General features: G+C 53.6%; 10 protein-coding genes and 2 pseudogenes across 12 annotated transcripts, besides 2 other annotated features; 6 read left to right on the plus strand and 6 right to left on the minus strand.

The window, feature by feature from the left end:
- Positions 1-391: 391 nt before the first annotated feature.
- On the plus strand, positions 392-1,858 carry NCS54_01274600 (Hypothetical protein; the record flags this gene model as incomplete). The annotated part of the gene is made up of 1 exon (XM_053157971.1): positions 392-1,858. The coding sequence occupies exon 1, from the start codon at positions 689-691 to the stop codon at positions 1,856-1,858; it is 1,170 nt and encodes a 389-aa protein (XP_053013946.1). The 5' UTR covers positions 392-688.
- A 748-nt stretch (positions 1,859-2,606) lies between these two features.
- Positions 2,607-4,110, minus strand: NCS54_01274700 (Hypothetical protein; the record flags this gene model as incomplete). Its single annotated transcript, XM_053157972.1, has 2 exons — positions 2,607-4,007; positions 4,063-4,110. The coding sequence occupies 2 exons, from the start codon at positions 4,108-4,110 to the stop codon at positions 2,607-2,609; spliced, it is 1,449 nt and encodes a 482-aa protein (XP_053013947.1).
- A 709-nt stretch (positions 4,111-4,819) lies between these two features.
- NCS54_01274800 (Non-specific serine/threonine protein kinase) lies at positions 4,820-9,441 on the plus strand (the record flags this gene model as incomplete). The annotated part of the gene is made up of 2 exons (XM_053157973.1): positions 4,820-5,033; positions 5,087-9,441. The coding sequence occupies 2 exons, from the start codon at positions 4,820-4,822 to the stop codon at positions 9,439-9,441; spliced, it is 4,569 nt and encodes a 1,522-aa protein (XP_053013948.1).
- A 453-nt stretch (positions 9,442-9,894) lies between these two features.
- On the plus strand, positions 9,895-10,861 carry NCS54_01274900 (U2 small nuclear ribonucleoprotein A'; the record flags this gene model as incomplete). The annotated part of the gene is made up of 5 exons (XM_053157974.1): positions 9,895-9,973; positions 10,055-10,095; positions 10,147-10,407; positions 10,458-10,592; positions 10,646-10,861. The coding sequence occupies 5 exons, from the start codon at positions 9,895-9,897 to the stop codon at positions 10,859-10,861; spliced, it is 732 nt and encodes a 243-aa protein (XP_053013949.1).
- Positions 10,862-11,057: 196 nt separating this feature from the next.
- On the minus strand, positions 11,058-11,776 carry NCS54_01275000 (annotated as a pseudogene). The gene is made up of 4 exons: positions 11,671-11,776; positions 11,535-11,620; positions 11,396-11,486; positions 11,058-11,344 (listed from the first exon to the last, which is right to left on the minus strand).
- Positions 11,058-11,776: a sequence feature.
- A 549-nt stretch (positions 11,777-12,325) lies between these two features.
- NCS54_01275100 lies at positions 12,326-15,128 on the plus strand (annotated as a pseudogene). Its single transcript has 5 exons — positions 12,326-12,607; positions 12,656-12,671; positions 12,723-13,004; positions 13,054-13,121; positions 13,167-15,128.
- Positions 12,326-15,128: a sequence feature.
- Positions 15,129-15,302: 174 nt separating this feature from the next.
- On the minus strand, positions 15,303-16,091 carry NCS54_01275200 (Hypothetical protein; the record flags this gene model as incomplete). Its single annotated transcript, XM_053157975.1, has 4 exons — positions 15,303-15,620; positions 15,667-15,702; positions 15,753-15,849; positions 15,937-16,091. The coding sequence occupies 4 exons, from the start codon at positions 16,089-16,091 to the stop codon at positions 15,303-15,305; spliced, it is 606 nt and encodes a 201-aa protein (XP_053013950.1).
- A 549-nt stretch (positions 16,092-16,640) lies between these two features.
- Positions 16,641-17,150, minus strand: NCS54_01275300 (Transcription initiation factor IIA subunit 2; the record flags this gene model as incomplete). The annotated part of the gene is made up of 3 exons (XM_053157976.1): positions 17,047-17,150; positions 16,843-16,990; positions 16,641-16,790 (listed from the first exon to the last, which is right to left on the minus strand). Exons 1-3 carry the CDS (start codon positions 17,091-17,093, stop codon positions 16,641-16,643), a joined length of 345 nt encoding a protein of 114 aa, XP_053013951.1. The 5' UTR covers positions 17,094-17,150.
- Positions 17,151-17,315: 165 nt separating this feature from the next.
- NCS54_01275400 (Putative V-type proton ATPase 20 kDa proteolipid subunit) lies at positions 17,316-18,224 on the plus strand (the record flags this gene model as incomplete). The annotated part of the gene is made up of 4 exons (XM_053157977.1): positions 17,316-17,496; positions 17,571-17,697; positions 17,757-18,065; positions 18,113-18,224. Exons 1-4 carry the CDS (start codon positions 17,439-17,441, stop codon positions 18,222-18,224), a joined length of 606 nt encoding a protein of 201 aa, XP_053013952.1. The 5' UTR covers positions 17,316-17,438.
- A 356-nt stretch (positions 18,225-18,580) lies between these two features.
- On the minus strand, positions 18,581-20,692 carry NCS54_01275500 (Hypothetical protein; the record flags this gene model as incomplete). Its single annotated transcript, XM_053157978.1, has 3 exons — positions 18,581-20,241; positions 20,294-20,372; positions 20,423-20,692. 3 exons carry the CDS (start codon positions 20,690-20,692, stop codon positions 18,581-18,583), a joined length of 2,010 nt encoding a protein of 669 aa, XP_053013953.1.
- Positions 20,693-20,958: 266 nt separating this feature from the next.
- On the plus strand, positions 20,959-21,555 carry NCS54_01275600 (Hypothetical protein; the record flags this gene model as incomplete). The annotated part of the gene is made up of 2 exons (XM_053157979.1): positions 20,959-21,172; positions 21,230-21,555. Exons 1-2 carry the CDS (start codon positions 20,971-20,973, stop codon positions 21,553-21,555), a joined length of 528 nt encoding a protein of 175 aa, XP_053013954.1. The 5' UTR covers positions 20,959-20,970.
- A 15-nt stretch (positions 21,556-21,570) lies between these two features.
- NCS54_01275700 (GPN-loop GTPase 2) lies at positions 21,571-22,728 on the minus strand (the record flags this gene model as incomplete). Its single annotated transcript, XM_053157980.1, has 3 exons — positions 21,571-22,239; positions 22,288-22,613; positions 22,665-22,728. 3 exons carry the CDS (start codon positions 22,726-22,728, stop codon positions 21,571-21,573), a joined length of 1,059 nt encoding a protein of 352 aa, XP_053013955.1.
- Positions 22,729-23,216: the final 488 nt, after the last annotated feature.

The following is a 23,216-nucleotide window of genomic DNA, read 5'->3' on the forward strand; positions in this document are numbered from 1 at the left end:
GTTGGCTCATCTTACGTCCATCCATTCTTAGTGGACCCATCGACCTTCCATCGGCCAACCCAACCCAACTCGATTCTCGCCGAAAAAGGTCATCATTACCATTACCTTCAACCAACAACAACACCAGCACCAGCCTCACGAGTCTTTCTCCTTCCCTGACCCGCGATCCTCGGCCTTTTTCGCTAGATCCTCGTCAAACTCTGTCTCGTGCCGTGTTGCCCAACATAACGACATCCGCATCTTCCGCCTTACTCACACCTATTTCATCCCTGAGCCCGCAAACCTGTACATCTAACGAAGACCACGACCGTTAACGACCATCACGAGACAAAGACCGTACGAGTCTCCGTCATAACCTGATTCATTCCTTCTTGGATGATTATGTTTATTGCTTCAACACATCCGCTCCATTGATACCTACCGCTGCCATACACGGACCTCAGCAGCACCGCACCGCCGCACCACGCGATACGACGCCATCTCCAGACAAGTATTCGCCACTCACCACGCCAATCGCTCATCGCTCGTCCGACTGCTTCCGACGCGATACTGCATCAACGCAGTTTCCCGCATCAACTCTATCCGTCCCGTCGGTCCTTGTGCGACATTTGGGGCGTTGGGTGATAACCACCTAGCCCCCTTTCACTCAGCCAACACGGCTCCTCCGCGAGAAGCAGACTTCCGCGACATGGCCATGGATGCGTTGAAAAATCTCTCGACAAACGTGCCTGACTGGCTCAAGCGCCTCGACAACCTCAGCGGCCAGATCGACCGTCGTCAAGCCGAGCTGGCCGCTGTCGCCGCTGCCGAGGGCAAGAATGCAGAGACCAAATCCATTCGGAACAAGGGATCGACTGAGTCCCTCAAACCCAAGGATGACCCTCCTGTAGTTCACGCCGAACCCCCCGCTGGAGATGCCATTCTCGAAGACCCTACCACGGAGCAGCCCTCAGAAACTCACGCAGAGCCTCCGAAGCACACACCGAGCCCCGAATCCATCCAGCAGCAGCAAGAAGTTATCAAGGCAGCGCGTGCCCGAGCACGAGCCCAGGTCAAGAAGAAGCCCAAGTCACCATCCATGATGTCGAACGAGGATGCCCCCCAAGCATATAGAACACGCAGCTTGATCATTGTCTTTTATGATAGCTATGTACAAGGATTCTTTGACGAGCTTGTGAGGTTTGTCTCGTCAAGCCGCAACCTGATGCGCAAGGCTAAGATGGCCGCCCGAGTTGCCCAGATCAAGAAGCTCGCCGAGCAGGATGTGTCAGAGGATGGAAGCAATGGCGAGGACGAGCTCCCCTCATTGCGATATATGAGCAGCAGACGATTCGGTCCCATGTCAATATCCCGAAACGGTCCCAACAATGGACCACCCGATGTATACGACAACCTGGATAAGGGCCTCGAATTTGTGCAAAGCATGTGCGAGCATGGTGCCCACCAATTCCTCCGCGACGGAGACTGCAATGACGAGATCTCTAAGGTCCAGAAGCGACTCACCGAGGTTCTAGAGATGGCCAATAAGGAGATGGAGCGTGTGCAACGTGAGGAGCCTGAGCTAGCAAAGGAGACGGGTGAGATGGGCAAGGTTCGCACGAGAAGGCCCATCAGTATGCGCCGGGATATGAGCGTTGGCCTCAAGGAAGGCAGCCCGACACCTACCAAGGAGGAGAACAAGCTGGAGCCCGCCAAGGAGGAGCCATGCAAGATAGAAGCTGCCGAGCCAGCCCAAATGGATCTTTCAGCGCCGCTAGCAGTGGATCCAGATATCATGGAGGCCGACGAGGGTATCGACATGGAGATCCCCAAGCTACAATATCGATCAACCCGGGCGATGCGGAACCGTGGACCATAGAATGGGCACGAACCGCGTGTCTGGGCGATAGCCATCGAAACGCCGTGACGGATATTTCTTGATACCTGCCGCAACATCCATCACACATCCATCATATTGTTTGTTAGCCTCTGCTCTACTCTGCTATTCATTCATCAATCACTGGCGGCGTCACGGATTGGGAGAAGAAGAAACTCGAGGGAAATGATTGGATATTATTTTGTCACCAAAACCAAACCCCCTTCTTTCACATCTCTTGTCTATCTACTATTTACGAAGCGCGAGCATTGCATCCACGCGGGATGTCCTTGTCTCATTGTCAACTTTTGTTTTTTTGTCCCTTTCTCTCTCTTTTTGAACATCTGGAGCCTTAAAAAAGAAAGACCATTCATAGCGTGGGGTCGTTGCATGCTGCTCTCGGGGTCAGGGTCTTGTTGTTGAACTTTGGACATCATGTTCTATTTTTCCATATATCTTATCTTAGGTTCACGGTTACGAACAAATGGGAATACCTGAAAAGAGGTTGCACTAGATATCATGTGCCTCGACTATCATCACTATTGTTCCTGTGTTCCATCTACATATCTCATACATCTTTATACATGTGAATGCTAACATTATGATACGGGTCTGTTCTTTGGCGAAACTTGGATGCAACTCGAGGGCATCTTTGAATACACCCCTTCCTGTCTCTCAACGCCATCATGGCTCTGGGCAAGAAGCTGGTGAGCTTTGGCTCTCACGATATCCGGTCTGTTCGAGTTGCCGTCTAGTTTCGGCCGCGATTTCGCAAGTGATGATCCCGAAAAGCGGGTGGGATGCCGTCGCAGAGGCCGCTCCAGCCTGGGGTGAGGGGAGTCCAAGCAGTCGGGGGCAGCGTCAGGGCATCGCGCCGCACCTCTGGCCACTTTGTCTTGAGCTCATCGGGTCCGAGGATCTCAGGGTCGCCGCCGTCCTCGACATCCAGCTTCTTCGCTGTCCACATCACGGTGAAGGTGTACATCCTCGGCCCAAAGCCGTATTCCATGCGCTTGTGGGTTTCAGCACAGCACTCTGGCATCTCGACATCGTCAGAGTCCTCTTGGTTAGAATCATTGGGGCAATCTTCATTGGGGCAGATGGCCTTCGTTCCCATGTCTGGTGTCAACCCACGCCAGCTGTACATCTTGATAGGGCTATCCTTTGCGCTGAGATAGTAGCCCTTCATCTTGCCGCCCAGTCGGAACGTCCAGACACGCTGGGCCCACTGGGCCAGCTCTTTGAGTCCTTGGAACTGATATTCGCTGTGCTCAAAGTCCATGGCGAGCCGTTTCAGGTTCGGGATCATGCTGAACGACTCGCCCCAGGTTGGCTCTCCGTCCTTTTGTCGTCTTGTGTATGGAATGGGCGGGATAGGAGCTCGGCCCTGGCCGTGTTCTTCTTCAAGCTTCATGTGATCTTTCATTAATTTCCAGGTACCATCTGCCAAGTCGAGACCATCGCCATAGGGGGTGAGCTGAGGCCCAGATATTTCTAGCTCCTCACGCCCGTTATTCCCCTTACGCCAGTCATTCTTGCGGATGGTGATGCGAAGATCTTCTACACAGCGTAAGTTTTCTTGTCTTTGAAGGCTGTCGAGGAAGCATTCTTCTAGTTCACTTTGGCTGATGTAGATCTCGACCGATGTCAATCGGTTGGCGGCATATCGCGTCATACGCCCCATGTGTTGCACGCCTACTCCCACAGTTTGTAACTCTTCAAGCATCCATACGCCAGTGACGATGCGAAGCGTAGCGTTCTTCATCAGGAGATCTCGTGCTTCCAGAAAGATGCGTCGGCAGGTGCGCAAAATCGAGGTATGCTGAAACCTTACGGCTGATGTACCGGGGCGGAGCCCGACGGGCAATTCGTGATGGAGCTCCCTGATAGGTCTTCTCTGCGGCAAATAGTAGCAAAGATCAACGTTTTCCAGGCTACTATGCTCGGGCATGGGCTTGGAGGTGTTCTCGGGCAAGTCGCACACCAGCCATTTTGGCTCAGGAATCGGGAACTGCGCTCGGGGTCGGCCCTGGATGTCAAAGTGGCTGTCATGCTCTGACAGAGCATGTGAGAAGATCTCCTGTCGAATTTCGGGGGGGGAAGCGAATGAAGAGAGGGCATGAATCTTGAGGGTCGATGGTCCATCGGGTGGCTTGGGTACTCATTGACTCGGTTGCCGGCAGAATGTCTTTGAGTTGTTTGAGTACCAAGTCATCGCCCCCGGCCAGGTCGACGAGGTCTTGGTCGGGGTCCATGGTTGCGGGCGCGCAGAAGGCAACGGCGGCTGATTGTGATAAAGTTTAGATTTTGAGAAGGCAAAGGCGAATTTAAATGAAAAAGGTTGAGTAAAAAGTGGAAGATTTTGTTGACCTGCTTAGATATATGTTTGTTGCATAGCAAACGCAGGCCGGTGGTGAGCACCGCCTTGCAGCTGCTGGGCACTGCCGCTCCCCCACCCCTTGAGCGGCCTGCAGCAGCACCAGCTCCCGTTTTTACTGCATGACATTGTTGTAAACAAACGCTTTCAACTCGAGATTGGCTGAAACCGTGGCATATACAAGTGAGGCTCAAAATATATAGACTTAACTTACACACGAAGTGCTCGAGGTGGTACCGATTCACGAGCTAAAGCTTAGGCGGGTGTTGCACCAATAAAAGGTTGTTGCTTGCATGTGGCCCCACAACTGGACCGCGTGAATGCAATCACTGGCCGCGATTCACAGGCACCACCACGTTCACCCATATGACGTTCTGGGGGGGAGCTCCATCTTGATTGAACCTACAGCAACTAAACATCTTCCCTCCTCCGCCAACCGTTGATACACTCGAGGCTCTTGCGACACCAGATCACTTAAAACGATAGCGCACTCTTCCCATAGTCGCTCGTCCAAGATGACGACAGCTTCGCGCATTCTCCGATAGCTATCACGACAACTCTAGCTTTCCTCCTCCCCCGCCAAAACCATGGGTCAAGGCTTCTCCCTCGCGACGCCGTCTGTCGGCTCCGCGGGCATCGACACTTCGGAACTGAGCGACGTACACTACGAGAAGAGCATCGGCAATGCTCGGTTCATGAAGACTATCCGGGGACGCCATGAGAACGGTCTAGTTCTTGTCAAGGTCCTCGTTAAGCCCTACCCAGAGGTCAAGCTGGACGAGTACAAGAGACAGATAATTGGTAAGCTTCATATCCACGTGCACACCTCCTGAACTCGCGCTGACGATGCGCAGAGCAGAGCAAGGCACTCGCGAATGTGCCCAACGCCCTTGGATTCCAGCGCATCATCGAGACCGACTCCAACGGCTACCTCGTCCGCCAGTTCCTCTACAGCTCGCTCTACGACCGTCTTAGCACTCGGCCGTTCCTCGAGGACATCGAGAAGAAGTGGCTGGCCTTCCAGCTCCTCTGCGCCCTGCGCGACTCCCACGCCCGCGATGTCTACCACGGCGACATCAAGGCGCAGAATGTCCTCGTGACCTCTTGGAACTGGTTGTACCTGTCCGACTTTTCGTCCGCCTACAAGCCCGTCATGCTCCCAGACGACAACCCAGCCGACTTTTCATACTTTTTCGATACATCGGGTCGCCGTACGTGCTATGTTGCCCCGGAACGGTTCTACGCCGCGGGAGAGGTGCCCCCGCAAAAGGCCAAGATGACCTGGGCCATGGACATTTTCAGCGCCGGCTGCGTTATTGCCCAGATGTTCCTGGAGTCTGAGATCTTTAGTCTGGCACAGCTGTACAAGTACCGCCGCGGAGAGTACGACCCTGTCATCACACACTTGAGCGTCATCTCAGACAAGGACGTTGCCGACATGATAGCGCATATGATCCAGCTGGACCCCGAGAAGCGATATTCTGCGGAGCAGTACCTGGAGTTCTGGAAGGGCAAGGTCTTTCCGCATTACTTTTACAACTTCCTTCACCAATACATGGAGCTCATTACCGACCCTTCATCGGGCAACAGCCCCATGTCTGGTGCGCAGAAGAACCTTGGAGAAGCCGATGATCGGATCGACCGCGTATTTTACGACTTTGACAAAATCTCATATTTCCTTGGGTACCAGCCTGAGAAGCGCACCTCAAACGCCTTACAGCCGACATCTAGGCTCAGTCTCTCCCATTTTCCCGTCAGACTCAATATACCTAATCACGACCATACCGTCTCTCCCGATCTGGAACCACCAGAAGACGACGGGACATTAATATTTTTGACACTCATTGTGTCGCAATTGAGAAACACGGCTCGTGCTTCTTCGAGAATTAGGGCATGCGATGTTCTCCTAGCCTTTGCAGAGAGGCTCACCGATGAAGCCAAATTGGATCGGGTGCTGCCCTATCTGATGACCCTTCTCGTTCCAGATGAGACGGATCTGGTTCTAATTGCTGCTATCCGGACCATTACACAGCTCTTGCAGCTGGTCCAGATGGTTACGCCTATTAACTCCCATGTTTTGGTTGAGTACGTGCTGCCGAGGATGGAGATCGCCCTGGGAACCAGATTAAGAGCATCCAGTCCTCTGGTCAGGGCGACCTACGCCTCCTGTCTTGGCAGTCTTGCGATTACCGCCCAGAGGTTCCTCGATATGGCATCAAGCCTTCGGCCTGATGGCTCAATGCCCATTGCCGACCCTGAAGTTGAGCCTGGAGTGGATGCCAAGACCAACTTTGAAAGCGTCTTTGACAATGCTGGTCGGCAGCTGTTTGAGCTCCTGGAAAGTCACACTAAGCAACTCGTTGAGGACTCGGATATCTCTGTTCGCCGAGCATTCCTGGCGTCAGTACCCGAGCTATGCTTGTTCTTCGACGACCACTCCAACGATGTGCTCCTCACCCATCTAAACACCTACTTGAATGACCGTGACTGGACTTTGAAATGCGCCTTCTTTGACACGATAGTTGGCATCGCAATATTTATCGGCAGCACGAGTCTAGAGGAGTTCATGCTGCCGTTGATGATCCAAGCCTTGGCTGATCCCGAGGAATATGTAGTGCAAGCAGCTCTTCACTCGCTTGCTCAACTTGCCGGTCTTGGCCTTTTGTCGAGACCCAAGATCACAGAGCTGGTAGACCTCATTAGTCGATTCACCATGCACCCAAACATCTGGATCCGAGAGTCAGCGACAGAGTTCCTGTCAATGGCTGCAAAGTTCCTGACGGACGCCGATGTCACATCAAACATTATGCCTCTCGTGCATCCATTCATGAAGGTCGAGGTTCTGACAGACTTTTCCGAACTCAGCCTCCTCGACGCTCTCAAGAGACCTCTATCACGAAACGTTTTCGACCAGGCCATTACATGGGCCCTGAAGACGGAGCGCGGCATCTACTGGAAGCCTTTGCAAAAACTCAGACCGTTGCTGTTTGGATCTAGGGGATCAATATCAGGGCGATTGTCTCGAGACTTGTCGCAGGGCTCGCTTGGAAGGGTGGCCCGCAACGACGAAGACGAACAGTGGCTTGCCAAACTCAGAAACCTGGGGCTAAAGCACGAAGATGAGCTGAAGCTTGATGCCCTGAGAGAGTTTATCTGGCGCCTGAGCAAGATGAAGGCTCGAGATGCCTCGCTTACAGACGGGGTCACACCTCAGGGGGTTATCTCTCTGAAGACCCTGGGCATCACTCCCCAGACGGTGTTTTTTAATGATGCGCCTCTGCGAGATGCGACGGCGATTGCGGACGTCGACCTCCCGGCCGAACCTTACACTATCGCTGATGCCCTTTTGGATGCCTCAATGACGATTGACGACGCGATTGGAGGACGGAAGAGAGTCAGTCGACGGGTGCAAAGCGTTGGACCCCGTTCACCGCATCGGCTGTTATCGCCAACCAGTACTGGCCATATGCATTCCAGAACATCGTCAACGACACGCGCAGGAGACGATGAGTCGTCTGTTGCAGGGGGGTCTAACCCTTCTAGAAGAGCTGTTCGGTATCAACCGAGCGCACTCAGCCTGCTTGACCGCAAGGACAAGAACAAGTCGATTGCACAAACCGGCATGACAGATGCTAATGCATTCGGTCAAGTGGAAGGACCCTTTGCTCAAGCTTCGCCGAGCAAGCCGCCGTCTGAAGGGAACGAGGGCGAAAGTACGCGCCTAAGAATATCGAAACACAGCTATGAAGGAACCGACCCGAATATCCAAAGGATGCTCGACAATATGTTTGTGGAGAATCTTCCCCGGGATGTCATCGAGTTCGGACCCATGGTTACGCCTATCAAGAGGACCAAGTCGGCAAATCGCATTAGCAATGCACATGGTGAAGACCCCTGGAGGCCTGAAGGGCAGCTTGTGGCAACATTTGGCGAGCACAAGGGCCCTGTCAACAGAGTGATGCCATCCCCTGACCATGTCTTTTTCATCACTGGCGGTGATGATGGCACAGTCAAGGTGTGGGATACGGCGAGACTCGAACGGAACATTAGCCAGCGCTCCCGGCAGACACACAGGCACGGCGATGGCGCGAGTGTTGTCGCACTCTGCTTTATCGAGAACTCACACTGTTTCGTGAGTTGTGCGGTTGACGGTAGTGTCCATGTTGTCAAGGTGGACACGCTCCCTGCCAGCGGAGTGATTAGGTATGGAAAGCTGCGTGTTCTGCGCGAGTATCAGCTCCCTGAGGATGAGTTTGCGGTATGGTGCGAGCATTTCCGGCAAGAGTCGAACTCTGTTCTCATTATCGCCACCAACCGGTCGAGGATCCTGGGGATCGATCTTCGAACGATGAACTTGCTGTATGTTCTTGAGAACCCGGTACATCATGGCACGCCTACTTGCTTTTGCGTCGATCGGAAGCGAAACTGGCTCTGTGTGGGGACCTCGCACGGAGTGGTAGATCTCTGGGACCTGCGTTTCAAGATGAGACTCAAGGGATGGGGGCTACCAGGGAAGGGGTCCATCTACAGGATCTGCATTCACCCCACGAAGGGCCGTGGCAAATGGATATGCATCTCTGGCGGAACAGGTCAGGGTGAGGTCACCGTCTGGGACCTAGAGAAGACGGTTTGCCGAGAGATCTACCGAGCTGGAGGCAGCAAGGACGGATTCAAGGCCTACGAAGCGTGGGATGTCGATGAAGACAAGCGTGAAGGCATGCTGGGGAGATATGCCACCAACATCGAACATAATGAGCTCGCAAACGCGGATCGAGGAGTTCGGGCCATGATCGTGGGAACAGCGACGGCAGAGGACTCGAGAGACGTTAGACACGCCTTCATCATCACGGCTGGCTCAGACAAGATTTTGCGATTTTGGGATCTTTCGCGGATCGAGAATTCGTTCATCTACAGCGGACTCTCGCCAGACTCGCCGAAGCCGACTTATACGACGTCGAACCCAGTCACAGCGTTGACGCTAAATATTGAGCGTTTCCCCAGACAGGCCCCAACAGCTCCCAACGCAGGCTCAGGTTCCAAAACAAAGTCATCAAGCGGGCGGCAGCCCCGGTCAACGGTTATTTCTCTCCAGCAGCAGCAGTTGCTGCAGTCGCACATGGATTCGATCCTAGACGTGGCGTTGTTGGAGTACCCCAACACCATGAGCGTCTCGGTGGATAGGATGGGTGTAGTGTATGTGTTTCAGTAGAATTGGGACGCGGTTGAGGTTGTTGGGCTGGAGTTTATAGGCAAACCGAGGTCGAGGACAATGTGATTACGGCGTATTGCGTTACTGGATAGATATACACAGGTGACTGATTAATCAAGTTGATGTTTACTATCCTGGACTGGCTTTCCTTGGTGAAATAAGTGAATGTTAAAAATGAAACAAGAGTAAAATTGTCTGGACAGTTGTGTGTTCTCATCTCCTATCATAAGTTTCTTTGGGTGGTTGAAGATGGAGTGGCTGTATAGTGTTGTGGCGCCCCATGTCAAGCCACACATGCGACACCAAAATTTCCCCTCCGCCTCGTCAAGATCATCAGCCTCGCCATCCAACAAAACAACCCACCCGCCAAAACCCTCCAGCGTGCAACCACAACCCCTCTCCGAAAGACGACAGGCTATAAAATTGAACCCGAGGTAAACAAATAGACCCAAGATGCGGCTGACGGCCGACCTGATCCGGGATTCCCTATCCTATCTCAACCCTCTCAAGGAGCGGGAGCTTGATCTTCGAGGTGCGTTTTGAAAAGGGCAGATGCTACACTTTTGATCCCAGGAGCGCAGAGTTGATACATTCGTCTTTGCGGCGTGAACAGGACACCGGATCCCCGCGATTGAGAACCTGGGTGTCGCTGGCGTAGGTGTTTTCCACTCTCCAAACATTCGGTCTATAGCTAAGATGTGCTAGCCTCACGACGCCATCGACTTCACCGACAATGACATTCAAGTCTTGGGAAACTTTCCCCTGTCGCCCCGTATAACGACTCTCCTCCTCGCAAGGAACCGCGTCTCGAGCATTCAGCCTTCCCTCGCAAAGGCCATTCCCAACCTCAAGAACCTGGTGCTGTCGTCGAATAACCTGGCCGAGCTTGCGGACCTGGATGCGCTGGCTGGATTCCCGCGTTTGACGCACCTTGTGCTGGTGGACAACCCGGCCTCCAAGAAGGAGGTGAGCTTTGGATGTTGCTGGTACAGGTGGCGCGTACTGACGGCGAGTAGAACTACCGATACTGGGTGCTCTGGAGATGCCCCTCGGTGCGGTTCCTGGATCACGAAAAGGTCAAGGAGGCGGAACGGGAGAAGGCGCGGGAGCTGTTTGGAACTGAGGAAGAGCCCACCGCTCTGGCTTCAAAGGTACACAGCCAACAACGCTCCCCTACGAATTGCGTACTAACAACACGACACAGATCATGGGAATCAAGACCACCAACTTCACCACCTCGGCCGACGGCTCAGAAGCCCCGTCCAAGCTGTCGCGGATAAAGCTCACCGACGCCGAGAAGAAGAGATTACAGGAGCGCATCAAGAAGGCCACGAGCCTGCAGGAGATTATCGCGCTGGAGAAGGAGCTTAACGAGGGGCGTCTGCCCTCTGGCATCCATGGTGATGCCATGGAGGAGTGATAATACCACGGCCGCATGGGTTCTGGGGTGGGAATCGGAAAAAAGGCAATGGAATTACATGAGCCAGGCTTTCAATAGCTGCTGCAATATCGGTGTTTGAGGCTGTATTATCAACTTCTTTTGCTCCTCTAGTGTACATGACGTGATAGCAAAGCTACGGCTCACGTGCTTCTCTCAAGTCCACGACCGTCTGGAACTATCCAGTCATGGTCACGTCGCCGTCGCGGTTCGCCCCGGCCGCCTGTCTCATCTCCAGCTCGAGCTGCTCGTTTGGATCACCCTGCTTCGAGTCGGCGCGTGGACGGCCTGTGCCGTTGACGAGGGGCTTGCTGGTGCCGTTGGCGATAGGGGCCTGGGCGGCATTCTCACCGCGCAGGCGGGCCTGTGTCGCTTTGGAGGCGGCCTTGATGTTCTTGTAGGTGACTGTCTTGGGGACGATGTCTTCGAGGAACTCGAGGTTGTCCTGGTGTGAGACGGCGTTTGCTGGGGGTGTTAGCTGTGTGAATTATATAGAGGAAAGGTAAATTAGCTTACCGACGTCCTTGTATTGAATGTTTCGACGAGGCTTCCGGTCAAGCTTAGCCTGAGTATGTGATTCCTCGGCGAGATGTTGGACAAACATTTCCTATCAACAGTGAGACGAGGGCCAGCTGGAGTAAGAAGCGAAACGCACAGCAGCGAGGGTTATCACGAAAGCAGCATTGTTAGAACAGATGCCAATGTCGGGGTCTTGGGCAATGATCTTCTTTACTCTCGACACTGTGACTATGTCAGTTGTGGCTGGTGAAGGATGGTGGGTGAAACCTTACGTGGTAGTTGGGTCTGGCCTGTCGGCTCCTTTCGAGGAGGGATGGCTGTGGTATTGTAGGGCATGTTTGAAGAGGAGGGATATGGATGGAGGAGAGAGCAGTGAGGCTGTGAAAGTTAGTGATGCCCTGAGATGGCTGGAGAAGAACTTGGTAGGGGGTTGAGTGGGTGAGATCAAGGCCACCCAAGGTGTAAACCAGTGATCAGGAAGGACAGGTAAATAAGTGCACACAGCATGGATGACAAAAACCGGAACGAGAAAAGTAGTTGAAAAGACCGAGTCCTGAATTGCGAGACGTACCTTGTCTGCTCACACTTGAGCGGACTATCAGGGCCTATCTTGCTTGCACTTGAGCACCTGTCAAGGCCAGATCGCAATATTGTAAGATCTTTGCAGAATTAAAACTGAGATGATTGTGATCAAGTTTGTGGTCGTAAGAAAGCTGCTTGAAAAGCCGAATCCTTATTCTGGATAAAGTTGAAGTTACTCTCAGAAGCTCGGGGTCAAGACGCGGGAGTGGACGCGATGCTGCAAGCACTAAACGCGACCTACGCTGTGGCTGAAGCGTCTAGACCAGCCACATCTCAGCCTTCAGACCACATGCTGGCGCATTACGACACTCAACCTACAACGTAGACTCGAATCCATGAGAGAAGCCAGCCTCGCTCCGATTTAACGTATCCCCGCGATCTGATACCTCTGTTCATCTCGCGCGAGCTCGAAACCGCTTCTCCAGACACCATGATCCCTTCGCCGAAGCCATGAACGTGCGAGCATCATCCTTCAGCCTGGCGCCTCCTGGGTTGGAGAGACGCCCCTCGGTCGTCTCTCGTCTGTCCTCGGCCTTTTCCAATGCTGAGAATGGCGATTTCGGAGGCGCGGCCCCTACAGGTGCGGCATTGATAGAGGAGGAGATTGCCGAGATTAAGAGATACGAAGTAAGCTCCATGCGCGGTGGACTGGTGACCCTGTATTAACTTGTATAGGACTTTACCACGATAGGTATGCGAATCGTGAAACGAGCCCGAGCCGATTACTGATATGGACCGATAGATTGGGTACAAGATGCGGCGCGAGAACAGGCAAAGCGCAAGTCGAGGAGGAAACAGGCCGTCGGCCTCTACGACAAAGGCCAGCCGGGCTGGCGATACCAGCTCTGGAAGAGCTACGATGCGGCGCAGGCCTGGATTGTGGTCACCATCATCGGTGTGGCGATTGGGTTGAATGCGGCGCTGCTCAACATCATCACCGAGTGGCTCTCGGACGTCAAGATGGGATACTGCGAGACGGGATTCTACCTGAACGAGAACTTTTGCTGTTGGGGAGAGGAGAATGGTGAGTTTGTGCTGGTTAGGGAGATTGTCTGATGCTAACAACGCGATAGGTTGTGAGCAATGGCACAGGTGGACGGGTTTTGAACCGCTCAACTACTTCCTCTACTTTGTCTTTGGAGTAGGCTTGGTGTCCCCCCTTAGACTTCATATCTGACCTTGCTAGACCTTCTTCGCCTTTGTCGCGGGTACATTGGTCAAGTCCTTTGCGCCCTACGCAGCTGGCTCTGGAATTTCCGAGATCAAGTGCATCATTGCCGGGTTCGTCATGAAGGGCTTCCTCGGCTGGTGGACTCTGATCATCAAGTCAATCTGCCTACCCCTGGCCATCGCGTCCGGCTTGTCAGTCGGTAAGGAGGGTCCCAGCGTGCACTATGCCGTGTGCACTGGAAACGTCATCTCCAGGTTGTTTGGCAAGTATAAGCGAAACGCCTCCAAGACGAGGGAGTTTCTGAGCGCTTCCGCCGCTGCGGGTGTTGCTGTCGCTTTTGGCAGTCCTATCGGAGGCGTGCTCTTCTCACTTGAGGAGATGTCGAATCACTTTCCCCTCAAGACGTTATGGCGCAGCTATTTCTGCGCTCTGGTTGCGACAGCCGTCCTCGCTGCCATGAACCCTTTCAGAACGGGACAGCTGGTCATGTTCCAGGTCGAGTACAAGAACGACTGGCACTTTTTTGAGCTAGTCTTTTACGTCTTGATCGGCATCTTCGGAGGTCTCTACGGAGCCTTTGTGATCAAGTGGAATCTGAGGGTTCAGTCCTTCCGCAAGAAGTACTTGAAGGAGTATGCTGTTCTCGAAGCAACCCTGCTGGCAGCAGGTACTGCCATTATTGCGTATCCCAACGCTTTCTTGAGGATCGACATGACTGAGAGCATGGAGATTCTCTTTTCTGAGTGCGGGCAGACCGAGACGTATCATGGGCTTTGTGACCCTGATAGACGATACTGGAACATGGTATCTTTGATCCTCGCTACTATCCTGCGAGTCTTCCTTGTCATCCTGTCTTATGGGTGCAAGGTCCCTGCTGGAATCTTTGTGCCTTCGATGGCGATTGGAGCGTCGTTTGGAAGAACTGTAGGCATTATCGTCCAGCTCTTCTACGAGGCGAATCCTACCAGCGTCTTTTTCTCCGCATGCAAGCCCGATGAGCCTTGCATTACCCCGGGTACATACGCCCTGCTTGGAGCTGCAGCCGCGCTCAGTGGCATCATGCACATTACCATATCGGTCGTGGTCATCATGTTTGAGCTGACGGGTGCTCTAAACTACATCCTGCCCACCATGATTGTCGTCGGCGTCACCAAGGCCGTCAGCGAGCTATTCGGCAAGGGAGGAATCGCTGACCGCATGATCTGGTTCAGCGGGTTTCCATTCCTAGACAACAAGGAGGAACACAATTTTGGCGTTCCTGTTTCTCAAGTCATGAGAACTTCTGTTGTTTCTATGCCGGTTCACGGACTTACTCTGGGAGAGGTTCAGCGACGACTTGCGGATGATCGATATCAGGGCTTTCCAGTTGTGGAGGACAACAACACCAAAGTCCTCGTCGGATATATCGGCAGCACTGAGTTGCGGTATGCCATCGACAGAATGAGTCGAGGGAGCCCATTGTCCGAGACTGCCAAGTGCGTTTTTGCGCCGTCAGCTATAAACCACTCTATGTCGTCAGTATCAGTAGGAACCATGAACGGCGACTCTTCCACATCCTCGACGCTGGATTTCAGCCGCTACGTGGACTCGACACCGGTTACAGCTCATCCAAGACTTCCCCTCGAAACCGTCATGGAGCTCTTCCGCAAGATCGGTCCTCGAGTCATCCTCATTGAGTATCACGGCCAACTCACCGGCCTTGTAACCGTCAAGGACTGCCTCCGATACCAGTTCAAGGTCGAAGCGGCCGAGAACCCCAAGGACGACCACCGCATCAACGAGGGACAGGAACAGCTCTGGAACTTGCTGCGGCGGGCGGGCAACTGGGTTTCCGGCAAGGTCTCCAAGTACTCTGGCGGGAGGATCCGCCTCAGCTCACTGGACGAAGATCGTCTGCTTGCAAGAGGTGGTGGACAGATCCTGGACGGGGACGAAGAGGTTGGTGATGAGGGTGTTGAGCTGGAGAGCCGCCGGTAGTACGAGTTATTGAATCTGGGTCATGTAGTATAGTAGACGGAAGCGCGGGTGATGCGCTGGCGTTGGAAGGATGTTTGATCTGTTACTTTGAATCTACTATGCGTCATCTCGACGACTTATGCATACATAATCCTACAGTTACCCAACTCGGTCATTGAGTGAATAATGCGCTATCTATCGCGACCTTTCATCAGATAGCCTGCCCAGGTCGATGATATCCTCATCATCATTCTTCCTGGCATCCTCTTCCTCCTCTGGAACAGGAGCATACGCAGGTCCCTCAGCAGCATCCTTGGTCTCGTCCTTTCTACCCACGATGACATTGCCGGCGACGAGCAGAGCAGCACCAGCCCACCACAGAGGCGGTAGGGCCTCTGAAAAGATGAGGGCGCCGAGAAGGGCTGTGACCATGAAGTTGGTCGAAGTGTTCATGATGGAGACCTGCGTGGTAGATGTGCCACGGGCAAGTGCCTTTGTAAAGAGCGTCCACATCTATAGTGCGTTAGTTTTGTTTCATGAGGCTATAGAGAGGACTCACGACGCCGTTGAAGGTGAGGTTAAGGGCGAAGAAGAGCTACGAGTGTCAGCTTAAAGGCTCATTAAGATAGGGAGACGGTAGCTTACAGCTCGAACAACATATTCAACAATGTGCTCAACAGAAGAGAGACCAAGGAGTTGAGCGATCCAGTTGGACAAGGTCGTGGTAAGCTCCGTGGTTGTCCTAGAGTTTTCTCAGCATAGTCTTCTCAGTCCATAATGGCTAACTCAATGTCGAAACCAACGTGGAATAAGCCAGGTTTACACATACAGCTTGGCAAAGACGCCATTGAAAGCAGCACAAGCACCGCTCGCAACAGCAAAGAACATCCACCCGCTCGCTGAAGTCATCTCGTCTCCTGCAGGACTCTCTGTAGAAGCCGTCTCTGAGGCTTCAGCAGCAGGTTTCTGGCGTTTGCGGAGCATGGTGAATAGCTGTCGGAGGCTTCGGATGCGTGAGGATGGATAGGTAGCCCCCCTGATGAGGCTCGACTTCTAATAGGCGCCCTTGACAGAGAGGGATAGAGGAGAACCCCCTGTGGATTTAGTGGGGGAGACCGCTGTGGCTGCGCCCCCGGTTGAGCGGTCGGGTTTGGCGCTTGACGGTGCCAGCCTCATCATGAACCAGAATCTGGGGAAAGTCAACAGTTGCGTCATGTCACAAGCAAAAAAGGAGTAAAAAAATCAAAGCATGGGTTTTCAATTTTTTCAATACAAGCCGTGCAAAGTCTCCAGATTCCATCTTAGTCCCTTTGCCCAAATAAACAGAGGTTCGTCGTCACTTTAGAAAGGGTTCCCTAGCTTGAACCACACCCTCATATCCTGTATCTCTGTGTAATAAAAAGAGTAATGATAACCGCCTTTCCCGGACGCCGCCCAATGCAAACAAAACAATCCTCGGCAGGTGTGTCTTTTTCCCAATCTATAGCCGGTGTGTGGGTGTGTCTTCATCGTTCCGTCGCGCCTTGTCTCCGGTCATGTACCCTCAGGCTTCTTGGCGTTGCAACTAACAATCTTGACCTTGTTGGCGGTGACGGCTTGACCTCCAGTGTCCATCTTGAAAGTCACGTTCTTGATGAGGAATGTCCAGACTTCGTCGCAGAATCGGTACGTGTCGAGGCTCCCCTGCGCCGCTCGTTAGTCTTGATCCGCAACGCTGCTGTTGTCGCCAACCCACCTTGAACTGGAGTCGCGCCTTGACGTTCTTCTGGAGCGCTTCCGTGATGGCCTGGTCAAAGTTGCCCAGAATCTTCATGGCGAGCTGCGGGTTGATGCGCTCATCGCTGATGAGGTCGTCGAGCGTGTCGGTCAGAGCGAGGCCGATGCTGTAGGCAGTTAGTCTGGCTGTCGCAAAGCAGCGCATAGCAACTTGGCGCCGTACCTGCTTCGACGGTACAGCTCGTAGAATGATTGCGCGCCCGTAGCCATCTTGTATAATCGTCTTTCGAAGCGTGAATTCGGTCGTGGGCGTAAAAGGTAAATTTGTCGGTTGTTTGTTCAAGGGCGAGGTTCATGAGGCTTGGTTCCGTCTGCCTATATCTCGAGAGGGGAGGGCCAGGCGCATGACTAAGCCCGTCAGCCTCGCATCATGTGACGTCGGTCCCGTTTAATTCCAGCTGCCTGCTGGGACACGCATCGCCATCGCGGACTGGATCCCCAAGCTCAAGGTACCTCTTACAGGAGCTCAAGCTCGAAAAAGCCACCGACCGCCGACGCCCGCCATCGCCAACGAAATCATCGGATCCGTCGAAACAACAGCAAAGAGCCGCCGCGATGAGTCTCTACTATGGATTGGGCGGCATTGGGTCCTTTGTGACCGTCGTCGGAGCGTGTACGCGGACCCTCTAGGGATAGGATAACCCATACCATCAAGATGAAAGCTGACCCATTGGTGCCCGTGTCTAGACATGCTCTTCACCGGTAGCGGCGAGTCCTTCGATGTCGGCGCGTTCCTCGAGTCCGTTTCGCCTTATGCCTGGGCCAGTCTGGGTATCTGTCTCTGCATCGGCCTGTCTGTCGTCGGCGCCGCATGGTGCGTACCTCATCATCATCAACACAGATCCAGGAAGCAGTCGCTCTAACAAGCTACAGGGGCATCTTCATTACCGGCTCATCGATTCTCGGCGGAGGTGTCAAGGCGCCGCGCATCCGAACCAAGAACTTGATCTCCATTATCTTTTGCGAAGTCGTCGCCATCTACGGCGTCATCATGGCCATCGTCTTCTCCGCCAAGGTCGAGGCCGTCTCGGGCGCCGAGCTTTACTCTGCCAACTCATACTACACCGGATATGCCCTGTTCTGGTCCGGCCTGACAGTTGGCATGTGCAACCTCGTGTGCGGTGTTGCCGTTGGTATCAACGGTAGCGGCGCTGCTCTTGCTGATGCTGCCGACCCCTCGCTGTAGGTTACCCAGTTTCAAAATACCGCCCCCTACTAACAAGTTTCAGCTTCGTCAAGATCCTGGTCATCGAGATTTTCAGCTCAGTGCTCGGCCTGTTCGGCCTCATCATCGGTCTCCTGGTTTCCGGAAAGGCGTACCCGTTCGGCAAGAGCAACTAAACACAAACACACACCCTCTCCCCTACCTAACTAGACATGGACAAAGTCCGGCGGCGCTCGCAGCCGGCAGTCGATTTTGCGTGTTCCAGCAAGAGATGGAGCGCATGCATGCATTGCGCCAATAATATTTGGTCTGGCGTTTGGAAGATTGGCTCGGGTGGACGTATTTTGGCTGTACCAGTATCTGTACCCTTGGAGGCGGAAGTGTACATCACGAGGTGGGATTTCTCAAGTTATACAAAATTAGGGCCTTGTTCGGGCAATTATGCCTTAGATGCTTCGATCTGATCAATTACAAGTTCTCATGACATTGGATAGTTGACTTTCACCGGCTTGTCACCGCAAAACGTTGCTTTCTACGCCCCGCGGACGGAGTTGAGCAGTAGCACATCCACCTTTGATCCCTTTTCAAGCGTTCCCTTTCCGCTGGGCAGACAAACCAGAGCGTTGGCTGATCTCAAGCTACCAACCTTGGAGCTGCGCTGGCCGCCAGTACTGGTGGCCGAGAGGAGGCCATCCTTACCCACCGTCACAACTGCCCGGTGATACTCGGGTCGAGGATCAAGCGGGAAGTCATGGGAGGCGATGGCAGGGACCTTTGGAAGACCGACTGGTGAAACGCCAGATAGCTTGTGAAGAGATGGGAGCACAAAAAGGTGGAAAGTGACGAGAGCAGAGGCCGGGTTGCCAGGGAGCGAGAAGATGACCTTGGACACGCGCTGGCCTGCATTGTCCTTGACCGGAACCGTGGCAAATGTCGTTGGCTTTCCCGGTTTCATGGCCACACGTCCAAAATGAATCGTGCCGCCAAGAGCACGCTCAATCGTGGGCTTGAGAAGATCGAGCTCTCCCATAGAGACGCCGCCAGTTGTGATGAGCATGTCTGCTCGTCGGAGACCATCTCGGAGCGTCTGCTCCAAAGAACCAGACTTGTCTCTAGCGATGCCAAGATCGATGACATCGAAGCCCCATTCCTTGACGGCGGACATGAGAGTTATGCGATTCGTATCGCGGACTTCGCCGAGCTTCAACTCCCCTGGACGGTTGTACTCAACAATCTCATCACCAGTGGACAAGACACCCACCACAGGTCGGCGATAGACCTTGGCCTCTGACACCCCCACAGAAGCAAGGAGACCAATCTCACCGCCGACGCCGCTGATGGTCTCGCCCTTGTTGAGGATGACAGTGCCCTCTTTGACGTCGCTGCCGACTTCGCGAACGTTTTCTCCCTCCTTGACGCCTTCGACCTGAATCTCGACTTCTTTTTCCTCCTTTCCGTCATCTGACATTGTCTTGAGGATCGTATCTTCTACCATGACAACTGTGGTGGCGCCAGGGGGTAAAGGTGCTCCAGTGGTGATTCTGGCGAGCTCACCCTCCTTGAGAACCCCGACTCCTCCGGGAGCAGCATGAGATACTGCTGTGACGGGGAAGACACCCTTGAGTTGACCATCTTTTGGTGCAACAACGGCGTAGCCATCCACAATGCTGGCGCGGAAACCGGGAACATTCTCCTTTGCTCTCACATCCTCGGCCAGGACTGAGTTGATGACTGACTGATCAACCTGGGCCGTGATTATCTCTGGCTCAGGGGTATTCTTTGAGATGACCTCGAGAGCTTCATCAACTGGAAGCATGCGATAAGGAGATTCTCGGTATCGACGTGAAGGGCCCAGGGTAGGATCATTCGACAGAGCAGACTCTGGCTTTGTGTGTCTGACGAGGTTTCCGTGACCATGACCGTGCCCATGGCCATGACCGTGATGATGGCATCCGTGACTGTGGCTGGCAGCAGTTTGGGGCTTTCCACCTCCCAGACCTGCGTCTGACTCTAGTTTCTTAACTCCCCCAGCATGGAGAGCTCTCGAGTTGGCCCCTGACGCCTGGAGGCAAGCATGGGGGAGAGTCTTGACGACGGCCTGGAGATTCTCCCTGGCACCCTTGGGTGAGCCAGGCAAGGTGATAATGAGGGTTTGGTTACGGACTCCAGCCACCGGGCGTGACATCATTGCAACTGAAGCTTGGTCAGTTTCGAATTGGAATATGAGATTGTGCATTCAACTTACAAGGGGTGACGGCAAGAGATGCTGCCAGCATTCCGTGGACTAGACCTGGAGCTTGCTTGTGCAGCAAGGGCGTAACTGCCTATCCCAAGAATGAGCATACAAACTCTCTTCAAATATGTAGAATCTCACCTCTGGGGTGCCATCCCCCGTTGCAAAGCCCGTCCCACCCGTAGTGATGACGAGGTTAACAGCGTCTGGCCCGTCCGTCCAGGCCATTATCCGGGATTGAATCGCCCGTATATCATCCGTGACTATTGCAGTCTCGTGAACCTCCCATTTCCCCTCGCCCTCATCTTTCAAGACTTGGCTGAGAATCGGGCCTGAAGCATCTGTGGATGGATCCTGGGCCGCCGTGGTTGAGACGATGAGGAGGGCGGCCTTTAGGGGACCGGAAGCCATGGTGACGGCAGTGAAAGTATCCAAGTATGGCTTCCTCTTAGCAATGCGTATGTACCTTTAAATATTCAAAAATGCCTGAGATGAAAGGTTGTGAGTGATGAGTTGATTGACCATGATCAAGATAGATGGCGGGGGAAGCTCCCCCAATCTGGCTGAGCGGCCCCACTGGCCCGGGATAAGTGGGTCAACCACCGAAGCCAGCCTAGCACGAATTGGATCTCAAAGATTCTCAGTCTTCAACATCCAACTCCATCGCAGCTCGACGCGCCTCAGTCACCATGGTGCGCATAAAAGAACGATATCTTCTTGTCAACATCATCTACCCGCCTGATCCTGCGAAGCCCAACCTACCGGATCTTGTGGTGCGGCATCAGCCTACCATTGAGAAACTAACGCCTCAGGCTCTGCTCAAGGGGATTAGAACTGAGATCGCGTCGTTGTTTGGCGACTATGGCTCTGGAGCATTGGGCAACATTTCGGGTGAGATATGATCTTTTAGATGCCCAAATTGACGTGTTATGCTCATACGTGCTACAGTGAAATATCTGTCTCTGGCCACATCTACCTTTATCCTCAGATGCTCGAGAGCCCACTACCAAATGCTCTGGTCCGCCTTGACCTTTATGGATCATGTACCTGTCAGGGACGGCAGACCATGTATCTTTCGTGTCGTACGCGTCAGTGGAACCATCCGCAAGGCTGAGGAAGAAGCCATTCGCCAAGCAAAGAAGCTCATCCTCGCGGCGAAGGAGGAACCTGGCACCAAGAGCTCCCTAACCAGCGCGCTCGAGAGCCAAGAAGAAATGGTCCTCGACATCACCGATGACTCTGGCGATGAGTCCATGGACGACGCGGATGGTTGAACGGGTATCATTTCTTTATTTCTTCCTAACTACCTTGATCCCACTGTCTGCCGGTACCGACATGTCCCCAAAGTCAGGGTCAAAGGTGCCTGGCTGAGGTGGTGGCATGGATTGTTCAATCTCCATGGCCTGTTCCTCCTGGATGCGAGCCTGCTCTTCTTCGGCCTCGCGCTCCATCCGGTCATATTCCGCCTTTTGATCGATCCAGCGCTCCTGGATATCCTGCACCTCCAGCATGGACGTTTCGTTCCTCATCGCAACCGCCCAGACAGTATCGTTGGCACCTTCAGCACCGCCAAAGACATAGCCACCAGCACGATCAATGACTCGGAGAATATGCATCATGCTCTTCTTGTTCTCGACGGCCAGCACTTCGTACCGCACGAGGCCATAGCTCTCAATCAGATTCCCGATCGCCTCGTTGAGCTTGCCAAACTTTTCGCTTCTTAGCGCTGGGGATTCGGCCTCGAGATGGGGTGTCAAATATGTTAGGTCGTCAACGTCGGTGTAGTAATCGAGGTTGAAGGGTAAATCTTCGTATTCGGAGACTTTGTCGATCTTGGAGAGGATGTTGACGTGTGGCATGTCCATCTGGATCATGGCTCGCAAGGAGAGGAGGACGTTGGAGACGTACAACGAGGGTTGCGTCAGGCAGAAGGAATCGGAGAGGTGGACGGAAACAAGCTATAAGATGTTAGCTGGAGACGTTCAAGAGGAGCAAGGGAAACCAACTCTGAAGCCAATCTTCTGGAGCTTGTAAAAGATGTTGCGCAACGAGTTGTGGTGCGTATACAGTTCCACCTGTCCCGGGCAGTCGAATAGAATATAGTCCTCGCCCAACTCCTTCAGTCCTTCTTCTAGCCACTCAAAATTATGTTCCAGCTCCTCCAGAGCATACAAGATACCGCCGTTAGGTCCTAGTTTATCATCCTGCATAATCTCTTCGAGCTTAATCAGGTTGCGAATATCGAGCGCCGCAGGGTAGTTGGTATGGTCGTTGGCCGGATCGAGGTTCACAACGGAGCACGCACGCCCGATGGCGCCAAGGAACTGGTGCACTTGTATCGATTAGCACGATATACAGAGACTTGACATGAGGTCCAACTCACTGCCATCGCAGTAGGTACTCTTTCCAGAGCCGGGGCTGCCGAGGACGAGTTGCGCAAAGGGCATCTGGAAAGTTGTCGCGGGGATGTCGGGATCAAGAGCACATGGTCAAGCGAGACGCCAGCACGGAAAAAGGATAAGCTGAACAAGCAAACAGACTATCACCGCCTGTATCAGCTAGTCCAACTCAAACAACTCGATCTTCAAGAAAACGTGGTGTAGTATCGCGACCCAGCTAAAAAAGAATCAAGAATGACGGCAGCGGCAGACAGCAGCCCCTCCAGGCGGCACATGGGCAAATTCAGTGGCCAGTGGGGTGGCCGGCCAAACCTCGGCCCTCGAGCTCCCCCTGGAGCTCCGCACTCCGCTCCACTGGAATCACAAGCTAAAAAGCTGCGCTTTGAGACAACAGCCACTGATTTTTCCCTTGTTCATAATAAAACCTCTTCGCCTCTCCAATCTCCCTCCCTCCCTCCCTCCCTCCTCTCCCGCCCCTCCCCTCCGCCTACGCGGTTCTCTCCAGGATGCTACGCTATGATGCGCAGCAGACTCAT

The sequence above is a fragment of the Fusarium falciforme genome, chromosome 10, assembly GCF_026873545.1.
Source record: "Fusarium falciforme chromosome 10, complete sequence".
NCBI classification, from domain to species: Eukaryota; Fungi; Ascomycota; class Sordariomycetes; order Hypocreales; family Nectriaceae; genus Fusarium; species Fusarium falciforme.